Genomic DNA, 14,742 nt, shown 5'->3' on the forward strand with positions numbered 1-14,742 from the left:
CATGTGACTCAGAATAAGGAGTGTATTCTGTTGCAACGTATGAACATATTTGCTAATCTATTATATATATACAACAGTATTATAACATGGAAGGACACTTTAATTTGGCCTCAGTAGAAATTGCATAGCCATAGGTAGGTGTGAAAAAAAAAAAGACGAGAAGAGCATATGATGATATTTAAGAAATTGGTCGATGATAGCTATATGAAATTTATTCCGATAGACGCAGCAGCGAATATGGGGAGAGGGAAATTATAATTAACAAACAAACAAAACTATTTAAAAGTATTCTCTAGTATAAGACAAATTAACTAATTAAGTTAGGGACGTGCAATAGTTGTGCGGGCAACTTTTATTTGTCCTAACGAGCCTAACTGGGTTAGCTACCGTGTAAGAACGATGAGTCATACCAGCACTTACACCGGACCAACCGTAGGGCCTGTCTGGGCAGAGATTTTGGTGTAGCTTCGCAAAGCTGTTTTTGCCACTTCTCTACCAAGCGGTTTCTAGGAAACAGCTTCACCTCGCAATCTCCGGGATATGCGCTCTCACATGCAAAAAGTAGATGGTGAAGCTGAACAAAGTAGCTTCATCCGACTTCTTCTGACGCAGGTGGGTCCTAGCATTGCCATGGGCAAAGTTGCACTCCAGGCTAACGCAGGGGTAGAAGACAACCCTTCTCCGCAGTGGCAGAGCTCGGCATGCGAGCGGTGGCCGGCGCGGGAGCGGAGCCCAGCGCAGTGGCGAATCCCGACGTGGGAGCGGATGCCGGCACGAAGAAGGGTTGCCGGTGCGGGAGCGGAGCTCGTCACGCTAGCAGAGCCCAGCGTGGGCCAGCGCGGGGGCAGACGCCGGCACGGGAGTGGAGTCCGGCGCAGTGGCGGATCACGGCGTGGGAGCAGATGCCGGCTTGGGAGCGGATGTCGACGCGACGGCGAGGGCGTGGGACACCGAGACGTGAGCAAAGGCCTGTGCCGGGTCGCGTAGGACGGACGGAGATTTTGTGTGGTGCACGCGCGTGGCAGGGGCCGCATGAGCGGATAAGGGAAGTAAAGAGAAAAGGGAATTTGAGAAAAAATAAAAGATAAATAAAAAAGACAGGGATATTATGGACGCTTCAATATTTTTGGTACTGGAAGCTATATTACCAAACGACTCACACAACCGTTTCAGCTCTAACAAAAGCTGACCAAACAAGCCCTATAGTTGTTTATAATTGAAGTGCTATTGCCTAGCGTCCGAGCATTGTACTAGTGCCTTTGCCTCGGTGTTCACCTGTCATCTGCTTCACCAGATAGAGATGAGTAGATTTCTTACCATAGCTTCACTCCTGCTCTGCCTTCTCAACCATGGCACCGACATCGCCACTGCTTGGGATGATCGAGATTTCTTCAGCTCTTGTCCACCCATCCGGTGCAGCAAAGATGGCCCAGAGATCCGGTTCCCGCTACGGCTCCAATCTACTAATTCGTCACCCTCATGCGGTGCCACACCATACATGAACCTAACATGCTCTGGCCAAGATACCATCCTACAGCACCCATTTCTTGGGCCATCGAAAGTGACCGCCCTGGATTACAAGAATTCCATTATGACTTATGAGGATGATTCCGTTAGTAGAGCAGAGATTCTCTGAGTGCCCGATCCAGAAGCTAATAAGCCTACTTTCCTGGAAGGCTAGTAGACTGTTCAAGGGAATTCACGCCAAGTGGTACTGCTGATTGGTGGTATGGAAATGATGTAGGCGCCTGTGGCAACGAAACTCAGAATTTTGGTGGGAATCCTGATACTGCTGATTCAATTGCGGGCCCGATCCCTTGCCTTAGCAAACCAGGTCGCTTCACATATTTGGTGCGTAATTTTTTACGAATGTCCCTGCTTCCGGTGTACTGCAAGGTCCTCACAAATACAGTGGTACCGATACCACTCTCGTTACAACCATTCGATATGACACTGAAGACATTCAAGCAAGCAGCAGAAGCAATGATCAGTTCTTCTGAGATCACAATCAGTTGGGTCGAAGAGTATATGTCTCCGACAAGGATTTCGTACTTTTGCACCAACTGTGAAAATCGGGGGCAACCCTGCGCATTCAGCTCTCAAAGGAATCAACCATTCTGCATGAAAAAAAGGTACTTTATCATTTCTGATTGACTAGAGTTCTACAGAATTGCAGATGCTCCCCTCTGTTTTAAAGTATTTACTGCTTCCAAATAAACATAACTATGTACTTTCAAAATCACAGATTTCAATTTACACTTGGCTCATGTCAAAATAGAACTGCGATATCATCTCGAAATTATAAGAATTATGCCAAAATTACTTTGATAGGAGTACTACCTTCCAAGGTCCTCAATTGCAATCAAAATCTCACAAACTTAGGCCACGTTCATTTGAAGGGGAACGGATCCCAGGAAATATTCCAGGCCGGATTGGTTACCTAATTTGAATAAGCTTTAGGCAACCGGAATCGTTCCTGCCCGGGTTTCAACCGAAACGAACGAGCCCTTAAGCAGACAAAGTGGGAAATATTTTACCTTGTCTAACTGGTCAAAGTTCACACAGAGACCACAAGGGACGCCAGGGGTACACATACATTCACACAGCTAAACCTCACTTATATAACAGTGTCGATTCATACTGCTTTCAAAATAGTAGATTCCTTCTGTTTACTACTGTAAACCTTAACTGGTATCTGATTTTATTCTTTGGATTTGCAGGTTCACGTCACAAAGTCGTTGCAGGTACTGCTGCAAAAAAGGGGAAAACATTTCTTTTCATCAAAAGAACGAAAAAAGAATAAAGCTATCAATCACGCATAAATCTGTATTGCTAGCTATCCTTACATTCTCTTCTGGCAATTACACACTCAGTGGTGTCATTCTATTGAACACAATGTGCTGATTTCCTATTTTCTATTTTTGCTTTTCAGCAACATCATCGGTAGCCAGTTTTATAGTTCTTTCTCTAATGGTGGCAACTGCACTTTACCTTTCACTGAAATCAAAGTATAATGAAGAGATACATTTAAAGGTTGAAATGTTTCTCCGGACATACGGAACATCAAAACCTACAAGGTACACTTTCGCTGAAGTCAAGAAGATAGCGAGACGGTTCAAAGAAAAATTGGGCCAAGGCGGATTTGGAAGTGTATACAAAGGCCAGTTGCCAAATGGAGTTCCAGTAGCAGTCAAGATGTTAGAGAACTCTACAAGAGAGGGTGATGAATTCATTAATGAAGTCGCAACCATCGGGAGAATCCATCATACAAACATTGTACGGCTGTTGGGCTTTTGCTCAGAAGGCACAAGAAGAGCTCTTATTTATGAATTCATGCCAAATGAGTCACTGGAGAAATACATATTTTCATCTGATTCTAATGCAGCTCAAAGACTTCTGGTACCAAACAAAATGTTAGCTATTGCTTTAGGTATTGCCCGAGGAATGAAGTACCTACATCAAGGGTGCAACCAGCGCATCCTCCATTTTGACATCAAGCCTCATAATATCTTACTGGACTACAACTTTAATCCCAAGATTTCAGACTTTGGCCTTGCAAAACAGTGTGCGAGGGACCAAAGCATTGTTACATTAACCGCAGCAAGGGGCACAATGGGCCATATTGCGCCAGAAATATATTCACGGAATTTCGGGGGGATATCATACAAGTCAGACGTTTATAGTTTTGGCATGCTGGTGCTAGAGATGGTGAGTGGAAAGAGGAACTCAGATCCAAGTATTGATAACCAAGATGAGGTATACTTCCCAGAGTGGATCCATGACAAAGTAAGCACTGGGCAGGACGTGGTACCGAACAGGGAAATAACAGAGGAGGAAAAGGAAATAGTGAGGCAGCTGGCCATTGTGGCACTTTGGTGCATTCAATGGAATCCCAAGAACCGGCCATCAATGACAAAGGTGGTAAACATGTTAACTGGAAGGTTGCAGAATCTGCAGATACCACCTAAGCCGTTTGTCTCGTCTTTAAGCCATCCTATGTCGTAAATATATTTGGGAGCTATGGTTGCACACATGTTGATGCCTATCACTAGTAGTATGTCATGTATTTTTATCATTCCAGTGTATTAGCCTCCTAAGGCAAGACTTGTCAGTGTACACCGTGAAATACAATTAATTAGAAACGCATTGCATCAAACTTGAGTTCGGATTTAGCGTTCAATTTCATCGACTGTGATTACCTAAAAATAAAATGTGTTGATATGATTCTCTCCACCTTTCCATATCTGTGCACTGTGCTACTAGTATTTTCACATTTCAGTAAAATGTTCTCCTTGCCCTTTTCATGGGTCAGGAACTAGGATATAGGCCAAATGTCACATATCTAAACAATGAGGACTATAATCAGGTTACACAAGTTTGCAATGTGAGTGAATGCGTTGGCATGAATTTGACAACAATTGTTCTAAACTGAGAAAAGCAAAGGAGAGGATTTACCTTCCTCGGTTCCAGTTCCAGGTAGGAGGAAGAACTGGACGGCATTGTGAACTGCTGTAGGAGGTCCTCACCGGAGCAGAGGGCGGCGGCGAAAAGCACCGTGCCGGTTTGCCATTCGGGAGGCGGTGACAAGGACATTGGACAAGGGCATTACGCTGGGCAATATCACCGGCGGCTAAGTCTGGTGTGTATGGCTTGCTAGGTTGTTCTGAGGCCACAGTCAGCGGCAAGCGGTGGTGCGGTTCAGCGCACGGCGCAACGGAAAGATGCGGACCAAGCGCACGGCGGCGGGTTTGCGTCTGCTTCGGCGACGACGACGGCGGCACGACGCCGCGTGGTGGGCTGGTGGCGGAGAGCGCTAAGGAAATGCCACCCCGTGGCCCATGGGCCTGGTTCGGCCCATTACAGAGATGTAGTAACTGTAGCTAGGCGCATTCCCCTTGAGCTCAAAAAAAAAAAAAAAAAAAAGCAGGCTTCCCGGCGTTTCGCCGGCCGCGGCGACTGCGCCACGGCGGTCTGACCTCACTCGACGGCGCGAGCCCCGCTCCGCAGCTCTCCTGCATCACACACACCTAGCCGCTCACTCATTATTTAGGGAACCCAATCCACAGCGGAATGTGGCGAGGAAACCATTACCCTGCCTCCTCGGCTCCGCCAGTCCACCCGCACATGCGTCCCGGCAGTGCCGGTGCTCCGGCTGCGGCAGCGATTGCGGCGATCTGGTCTGTATGCTCAAAAGCTTCGCCCACGAGCCCCCACTATGCCTCGGCGGCGGCGCTGGAGGGTTCTGTTTGTCGGCCTGTCGACCATCCCCACCTTCGCTCTCCTTCTCTGCACTGGTTGAGGTGATTATCTCTTATTACTCACTCTGCATGACTTGAGCCACGAGGTGATAATCATAACAAACTGCTTGTGCAGTGGTGCACGAGTAATTCGTTAGGGATAAGTAGCCCCGGTCAAGGATCCTAATTGGAGTTCAATCTCAAAAACTGCAATCCAGAGTGAGCAGCGACTTCTGCACTACTGAACTGTGAGCTTTGTAAGATGCGTGTCATATCTTGTTGAAAGCATTCACTCTAAAAAATAAAAATAAAAATAAATCTTGGTCAAAGCATTACACGGTTAAAGCAAGAAAGCTAAGCCGAGTAGATAATCTATTGCGTGCCTCCTCTTTTAATATACGCCTGGCATAATGATGCCAGCGATTTTCGAAAAGAACTTTAGGGACTATGCAAAATGATGCGGTTAAATATACTTTTTTCTTACTTTGGCAGTCTGGAGATTGGGAACCCCTCAACTCCCAATTTGCGTTAATCATGTGAATATTAGCATTCTGAAATGTGCAATTGATTTTAAGAAACTTTAAGAACTTGAAACAGATTTGTTTTACATTGGGAAACCAAACAAAACAATGATAATATTGATAGTGAGTTCCTGATCTGGTTTGCACCAAAGTATCTTCGCAACACTGATATTCTGCAAGTAAAACTAATGCAATACATGTAGGGCCTTCAGATTGTAGTAACATGAAAATCAAAATACAGAAAGTATGGCTTTTCCGAGCAATGCATATCTCCAGCATAAAGGCTACTAACTACACACAATTATTTCTTTTCACCTGGGTCCAGATAAATCTGAGGCATGTGCTGAGCTCGAGGAACCTATATTTTGTGCAATACCAAACATTGATGCACTTGTTGCGACGAAGCTATGATCAATGTTGGCTTCTGCATCCATGCTACCTTCCAGGACTTTGACCACCTCAGACATTTGAGGCCTTCTTTTGCAATCGATCTGCAAACACCACATTGCTAGCTGCATCACCTGAATTACATCTTGCTTGTGTGCTTGCATGTCAGCATTGTTCTTGTCAATCAAATCTGCTAACTGATCACTCTTCACCTTTTCTTCCAGTAAGGTAATAAGATGGATGCTCTCTTCGGATTTTGAAGTGTCAAGGTTCTTTCTACCGCTGATGATTTCCATGACCACAATGCCAAAGCTATAGACATCTGCTTTTTCGGTGATTTGGGATGTCAACCACTCGGGAGCTAAATACCCAGGCTAAGTTGCACGGATACGGATACGGATACGGATACGCGTATCGGTATCGGAAGGATACGGATACGCGGATACGGCAATTTTCTAAGAAACCCGATACGCGGATACGTTTTACTGTTTTTAATAAATATAGATAATAGCGTATATTAAAATTGCGAAAGAGGGAAAGCAGTAAATTACCTTGCAATAGCAATTACCAGCCAAAGCAAAGACCGGAACTCCGGAAGCATCTCCATTCTTCAATTGTCCATTCTCGAGTTCTCCAAGACTCCAAGTCCAGAATTTGCACAGAAAAACCAAGTAACCAACTATCAATCAATTTATTATTAAAACTTGACTACTTGAGTATTCAGTAATCACTAATCAGTAGTAGTTCAGTACATCACCTTGCATTACAGTTCATGCAGCAGCAGCCAGCAAGTTCCTATTGTCTGAACTCTGAACTCTGAAATAGTGAAATTGATGCAGCAGCCAGCAAGTTCATGCAGCAGCAGCCAGCATGTTCTAAAATTGATAAGTGATAACAATAAAACATTGCAATTAATCACTTAAGACTCTAAGAGTACTATTATTACAGCACAGAAGGTCTGCAGTCTCATCAACTCTCAAATATAGTAGTCTCAAATTTAGAAAATTAATAGAAGGCAAGGCATTCATGCAGGCATGCAGCAGCAGCCAGCAAGTTCCTATTCCTCAATTGTTTCATTGTCATCCACAATATCAACCGGCAGCTCATCCAGACCAAAAGACACAGCTTGCAGTTCAGGTTCATCAAGGGACAGATCAGCCACTTCAAGAATGCCAACACCACCAAGTGAATCAAAAGAATCCCCTCCTACATCCCACATCCTTGTCTCTCCTGTCTTCTATGCATCAGTTCTTCTTGATAGATGCCTCAGATTTGAGTGCACAAAGACCAAATCTTCAGCACGCTCTGGAGTTAAGGCATTTCTCTTGACACTATGGACAAAGCTATATGTGCTCCAGTTTCTTTCACAGCAAGAAGATGAGGCTGGCTGGCTAAGCAATTTCATGGCCAAACTCATCAATAAGGGAGCAGATTGTCCATGATTTGTCCACCAAGTCATAGGGGAAACAGCCCATCTATCATGGATTGAGTCAGGATCATTAAATTCTTCTGAACAACTAGAGAACCTTGAGTACTCTTCTTTTACTTTAGACAATTCTTCTGGCATGGGAAAGAACTTCTTGAAGCAAACCATCCTCATTTTTTATACCTCTTTATCCTTGTGGGGTGGTTCACGGCCAGGACCTTCTTCAATCCACTTTTTGCTATAATATCTGCAATTGGCAATGATGATTTTAGTGAATGAAAAAAATCTGTACTGACCATTCAAGTCAATGAAAAAATCAGAATGGCAATTTGTACCTTGGATTAAGTGAATGAGCTATACAATGAAGTGGATTATTTCCTTTTGTCCACCTAGCAATCAATATGTCATAAATGACCGAGTACAGACTTGACTCCTCATCTTCTTGCTTGCCCTCATATCGATATATGACTTTCTTCACTTTCTCTATCATTGAATCCCACATCTCATAAACTAAGTGAAGACATGGTGTGTCGGTGTCTGTCATACGAATCATTTCATAAATAGGAGTAGTAATCTTAAGAATGTAGTCCACCTTGTCCCACCATACATCACTAAGTATCAAGTCCTTGACAATTTGGGCTGTTGGAGTTGGAGAATCATCTCTGACTTCTCGGTACACACTCCATTTGTCACTAATCACCATTTGTTGGAGGGCTGTTTTTACCTCAACAAATCGCTTCAACATACAAACAACAGAGGCAAATCTTGTTTCAGCAATAGAAAGTAACTTCAAAGGGCTGAACTCATTGAACATTGAAAGCCGCATGCCATGATTCATTATGAAATTCTTTATCATAGCAGCCTCAGTTTTAACATCATACATAAATTCAAGTTCCCCCCAAGCAAATAGTTCTTCATCAGAGGGGTTGTTTCCTATTTTAGGTTCACATATACTTTTCAGCGCAAGATTGAGGGTATGCACAACACATGGTGTCCAAAATATGTTATCATACTCAGATTCTATTATGAGACCAGCACCTTTGCAATTTGCAGCATTGTCTGTAATAATTTGTACTACATTATGTCGACCTACTTCTTCAATTATACCCTTCAACTTCTCAGCAATGTATTCTTTTGATTTGTACTGACCTTCACAATTATCAGCCCTCAAGAACATAGGTGCCTTGTCAGAAACAGCAACAAAATTGATGATTGGTCGCCTCTGAGGATCTGACCAACCATCAGAGCAGATTGTGACTCCCTTCTCTGCCCATGTGCTCTTTGTGCTCTCCAACAAAGTCTCTATGTGCCTCCTTTCTTGCTTCAGAAGCCCCTCCCTAACTCTGTTGTAACCAGGAATCACATAACCTTGCATGTTGCGGCTGCAAGCAAAGGTAAAGGCTTCTCGAAGATATGGATTTCTCAGAAAATTAAAAGATACCCCTCCAGAATAAATTGCTCTACTAATTAAAGCATCCAAGTGCTTACGGTCTTCTAATGCCCAAGCTTTTTCCAATGCAGAAACAGGCCCCCTCTTGTTCCTCTTGTTGCAGTCAGCAGTATTGCTTGAGGAAGGAGCAATAGGCAAAGAAACAGTTCTTGACTTGGATCTTTCCACCAGATTCTTGCACCTTTCAATTTCCTTCCTCATTCCACTAAGCATTTCATATGTAACATTAGGACATTTACCTATTCCCTTTCCTCCCTTCTGCAGCAAATGAGCTTCAACTCTAGTGTAACTACTCAGTTTTTGCATTGGACAGTACTTGCAGCGCCACATAGCATTTCCCCCACCAGTTCTAGGCTTCTCCAGAATGGTTACATGATCCCAAAGTGGAGCCTTGATGTCAGTTGTGTTTGTGGCTGCAGATCCAACACTACCACTAGCACTTGCACTAGCACCGCTCATATTTGGAGACGCCATCTACTGCGTACAAGCAATCAAGCAACAAGAACTCACTAACTGGACTGCAGAAATAGAAATGTAGCATGAACTGAGGAAGTGGTGGTTCGATCATGTTATGTAGATACATCTTAGTCCTAACTATACCTCTCCCTGTCCCAGGAAGAATACATCATGGAATTGTGGTGATGAGGGGAGGAATGGACACCGGATGGTGAGTACTGGAAGAAAGGGGGCGGTGGGATCCTCTCATCCATGTCCCCCAACTACAAGGACACCAAGAATTCAAAAGAAAACTGCAAGATTGAATCTTCAAGCCTAACTAGGGGATGTCTGCGGCCTCCTATACGGAATCCAAGGAAATCTAAAAGGACAGAAAGGTGCCAATGACCAAGGAGCAAGTATAGCCTCCTAAGGGTTTCACTTCCAATGAAATCCAGTTGATTTACTTACAAAAGGGACTCCAATATTAAGTTTTATTGTACACGACATAGAATAGATCGAGAATGGGGAGAGGAAGAAAAAGAGGAGATCGAGAACGAGGAAGGGGATGAACTCACGGAGGCTCGTCGCCGGGGATCCACGTCGCAGGGGCAGAAACTCGTCGCTGGCAACCGGCGAGCAGGGACAGAGGCTCGTCGCCGGCGAGCGGAGGCAGAGGCTCGTCGCCGGGGATCCACGTCGCAAGGGCGAAAACTCGTCGCTGGCGAGTGGCGACCGGCGAGCAGGGACGGAGGCTTGTCGCCGGCGAGCGGAGGCGGAGGCTCGTCGCCGGTGGCCGGCGGGCGGCGAGCAGGGGATGCGCCGTCACCGCGCGGGGTCGCGGTCGTGCGGGAGTGCGGTCTGGCTAGGGCGTCGGGGAGAGGATATGCGGCTGTTATTTGGGCCGGGCCGTATCCCATAAGGCCGATACGTATCAGCCCACGTATCCGATATTCGCGAAAATAATTAAAATTCGGATACTCTGCCGATACGTATCCTTGGCGTATCGGACACGTATCCGTATCCGATACGTATCGCATACGCGATATGCGCCTTCCTGGACGTATCCGTGTAACATAGTACCCAGGTGTGCCTCTCATTCTTGTGATCACTTGGCTCTTATCCCTATCAATGAGCTTGCATAGTCCAAAATCTGAAAGTTTGGCATTGAAGTTTTCATCTAACAGGATATTTTGTGGTTTGACATCCAAGTGAGCAATCCTCTTGGAGCACTCCTCATGTAGATAAGATAGACCCTTCGCAATGTGAGTAATAACTTGGCGTCTAGTTTTCCAATCAAGAGAGGGAGCATCATTCTCATGTGAGTGATAGATCCACCTGTCCAAGGACCCTTTGGGCATATACTCATACACCAAAAGCCTATGTGATTTCTCTGCACAGAAACCTATCAGCCTGACCAGATGGATGTGATGAATGCTCCCAATTGTCTGAACCTCCGCTAAAAATTCTCTCTTACCCTGACCAGATCGCTCCAAACGTTTAACCGCAATTTTTTCTTCATTGTATTGCCCCTCAAAAATAGACCCAAATCCTCCTTCCCCAAGCTTGTATCTGAATTGGTCTGTTGCTTCTTGTAGCTGCTGAAATGTGAACCTTATTGGCATTCCTGGCAGCTCCCCGAACTCTTCAACCCCTTCTTCCATCTCCCAGTGTTGCCTTGCTCTCAGTTTATAGGCGATGAATGCAATGGATACAATGAGTACAATCAAACTGCCTATGGAACCTATAACAATACCAAAAACTCTGTTTGTTGTAAAGGATGAGTGATTCCTTCGTGTTGGCCCAGTAACATTAGGTGCAGGATGATTTGTAGCTGGAGGCGAAGCTGAAATATCGATTGGGGGACAGAAGACGACCTGGTAGTTGGTGCCCGATGGGCAAGTGAAGGTAGTACTGGAGTCATCATCCCTGGAATAGCTGTATGCATCGGGGCACCCCCGCACGAAGAACACCGAGTAGGTAGTGGGTTCACAAGTGTTAGTGTTGTTCCCTGTGCAGCAGAATTTGTCTTGTTTGAACACTGTACACGCACTGTTGCAGCCCCCGGGTGCCTTCAGATCACTTGGGCACTCGGCTGTGATGTTTCTTACGCAGCGAGGGCCCCTGCTGCATGCTTGCCCTCCCCCTGTGTTTTCTTGCACCGGCAGGAAGTCCATTGGCACGTTGAAGCCGTCGACAAGGGAGATGTCAAAGAAATCTGTACCTCCTCCGATGGAGAACTCGGCAAGAGTACAGGGCGGCTGACCGTAGCCTGTGCAGGCCAGCACACCGCCACAGTCTCCTGTCTGGCACGACCCGTTGCCAGCGCTGTCAAATGAGCAATTCGTGCGCGGCCACACACGCCCGGTAGTGGTGCTGGCCGGCATGTTGAGGGTCCAGGACTCCCCAGGGTCGAGCTGCATGCCACCGCCTGGCACAGCAGCTGGCCATATTGTGTAGGAGCATCGGTTGCTGATGCTCAAGGTGATGGCGCTGCCGATTGGTAGGAGTAGGAAGAGAGGCAGGAGGTGGAGAGTCCTGGAAGAACTCAGCACTGTCATCTTGTCTTGTGTTGTGCGTTGTTTGCATTAAGCTTCTTGGATTGGATTCTGGGTTGTAGCATGGATCCTGTGGCATAGCAGAAGCAAAAGAAAACTCGAAGGCGACAGCATAAACAAATATAGTCTAACGTTTGCGTGTTGAATCGTTCAGGCATACTCTGTCAACACACTGGACAACTAGAAGACGCCATTGGAAACTTTTCTTTTTCCTTTTTGACTAATCACAGCACAGACGCACAGACGCCATTGGAAACAGTTTTACTTGTTTCATCATTAGTCATATGCACCTGCGAGTTGTTGAGTAATATTTTGTTCCTCAGCAGCAAAATGTTATGAAATTGTGCAGCAAATCATGCCAATATCAGTGTTTATTGCATGATAATTAATAATTACTCCTATAACACATTCACGTCAGCAGATGATGTAACTTTTTTCAATCCTCTAAACTGCTGCTCTATTCCTTTCAGGGACAATTCAGACCACTTGCCACTCTAGGCAAGCCGACTACTATATATATTTCAGACAGCAGCTGACCATATGGTGTAGGAGCATTGGTTGCTGATGCTGAAGGTGATGGTGTACTGTTGCTGACTGGTAGGAGTAGGAAGATAGGCAGGAGGTGGAGAGTCCTGGAAGAACTCAGCACTGTCATTTTGTGTTATGCGTTTTGCATTGAGCTACTTGGATTGCATTTTGGGTCGTAGGATGCTACCTGTGGCAGAGCGGAAGCAAAAGAAAAATCTAAGGAGATAGAGTAAACAAGTATAGTCGAAGGTTTGCCGTGTTGAATCTTTCAGTGGTGTACAGTGAACCACGTAGCACACTGGACTGGAGAAATAAAAGATGCCATTGGAAACAGTTTGACAAGGCTGGAACTTCATTGTTCAACTTCTGTGCGCATAAATCGATCACCATACTGCATCGCAGCGTCGCCGCAGCACGTGGGCGTCTCTGAACTCTACATTTTTTTTTAATCAAGCATGGAACTGTGTACCGCGACAAACAGCCAGAGAGGCTCTTGATTTTGTGGTGGCCATCGCAGTTACAGTAGACTGCCGGGCTGAGATCCTAACGCTCAGGTTTTCTACGAACAGGGGAGATGCATGAATGCATGATAGTACTGTACGTGCTCAATTCCTGGCCGGAGATCGATGCTTGGGGCCTTTTGATTTATGCTAAACAGCTGCTAAGATAATCACATTATACTGCCTCCTGTTGATTTTTGTTTCCAAGATTTTTTTTTTTTGAGAATTTTTGTTTCCAAGCATTACCTGGCGAGCAAACGAACACTGTAAAAATATTCATGTGCTGCACTGTTGCAGGCTTGCATCCTTCCAGTTCGTAGTCGGCCCACTCTGGTGGACTGCACTAGGCTATCAGAAAAAGTCCACGTTACCTCCTCAACTTTCGCGAAAGTCCGTTTTTTCTTCCTGAACTTCAAAACCGGGCAAAACACCTCCCTCAACTTTTAAAACTATTCATCTTACCTCCTGACCCTGTTATCAGCAGTTTTGAAAGCGGTTTTGTCTTTTTCTTTTTTATTTATTTCGGCTGAATCTTTAAAAAATCATAGTAAAACACAGAAAAATCATAAAATCGAAAATCCAATTTTTTTTTGGACTCCACATGAGTAGATCTACACAGTGAATATATAATACAGTATGCTTTAGTACAAAGTTTTTGTTGTGGCTTTAGATCTATGCTTTTCTATAATTAATTAGAATAATTCATAGCTGCAGTTTCTATGGTCCAATTGTGATGAAATTTTTATGGTGGGCTAATTATTGTATTATTGAACTATAGTACGTGAACTGGCTAGTGTTGTCAAGGCAAGAGATGGGACCAGCAATGCTGGCCGGATCACTTGGTATGAACTCTGCTGAACAACTCACTAAGGTTGCATCATCCCCATAAGGGCTATACACATCAGTTGATAGGTTGGTGGAGATGATCTTCTGAAAAGGGCACTTGGATTCTGCAAGTGGGACAATGATTATAGTACTGACCCTATACCCGATGGCAATTACCTTGCATAAGCCAAGATTTGGGTGAACCAGGATGGTATCTGCTTTCGAGCACACTAACTCCATGCCGGGTGCACCACATGATAGAGGGCTGGTTACAAGGCGGAATGGAAATCGGATCTCTGGCCCTCCTTCGCTGCAACTGGATGCTGGGCACTTTTGGAAGAAGCTTTCATCACTGCTTGCTGTGGCCATCGTGATTCCATAGTTGAGAGATGAGAGCACCAAAGCTACAGCAAACAAATTAGACATTTGTGTGGCAGAAGAATGGCAGCAACCAGCAGGCAAAGCAAGGTTGCATCTACAAGATTTAGAATCAATGACCCTCAATTATTTGTCGTGATGGCCCCACAACTGTGGTGGAAGAATTCTAGCTTTGCGGCTTCGTGAAGTGGACTTTCTGGGATATTTCTTGTATAGTGCTGCACTATAGTCATCATTTCCACGCTACGACCATTGACCGGAACGGATTAGTCAACATATAGTTTGACTACTTATTTGACAACCATGTTAAACTTAATGAGTACAAATTAGGAAGCAAAGTAAAAGTTGGAGCTTTGGTGGGCTGCAAAAGGACTCATCCCAAAGCATCGGTGGGCTAGCTCATATAACTATAAGTTGCTTCAGCAACATGAGTTCCTTACATCTGGGAAGAAAAAAAAATCTCAATGAGAACTGAGAAGAGCAGAGGTTGAAGCATG

The 14,742-nt window shown here is 45.0% G+C and overlaps 2 protein-coding genes and 2 pseudogenes across 2 annotated transcripts; 1 reads left to right on the forward strand and 3 right to left on the reverse strand.

Annotated features, from left to right (window-relative positions):
* Nucleotides 1–1,121: 1,121 nt before the first annotated feature.
* On the forward strand, nt 1,122–4,117 carry LOC136451762 (rust resistance kinase Lr10-like; annotated as a pseudogene).
* A 1,952-nt stretch (nt 4,118–6,069) lies between these two features.
* LOC136454404 (G-type lectin S-receptor-like serine/threonine-protein kinase SD2-5) lies at nt 6,070–6,441 on the reverse strand. Its single transcript, XM_066454843.1, has one exon. It carries the CDS (start codon nt 6,439–6,441, stop codon nt 6,070–6,072), a length of 372 nt encoding a protein of 123 aa, XP_066310940.1.
* A 104-nt stretch (nt 6,442–6,545) lies between these two features.
* Nucleotides 6,546–12,028, reverse strand: LOC136449680 (uncharacterized; annotated as a pseudogene).
* Nucleotides 12,029–12,480: 452 nt separating this feature from the next.
* On the reverse strand, nt 12,481–14,293 carry LOC136454405 (rust resistance kinase Lr10-like). The gene is made up of 2 exons (XM_066454844.1): nt 13,816–14,293; nt 12,481–12,662 (listed from the first exon to the last, which is right to left on the reverse strand). Exons 1-2 carry the CDS (start codon nt 14,291–14,293, stop codon nt 12,481–12,483), a joined length of 660 nt encoding a protein of 219 aa, XP_066310941.1.
* Nucleotides 14,294–14,742: the final 449 nt, after the last annotated feature.

The sequence above is a fragment of the Miscanthus floridulus genome, chromosome 5 (assembly GCF_019320115.1).
Source record: "Miscanthus floridulus cultivar M001 chromosome 5, ASM1932011v1, whole genome shotgun sequence".
NCBI classification, from domain to species: Eukaryota; Viridiplantae; Streptophyta; class Magnoliopsida; order Poales; family Poaceae; genus Miscanthus; species Miscanthus floridulus.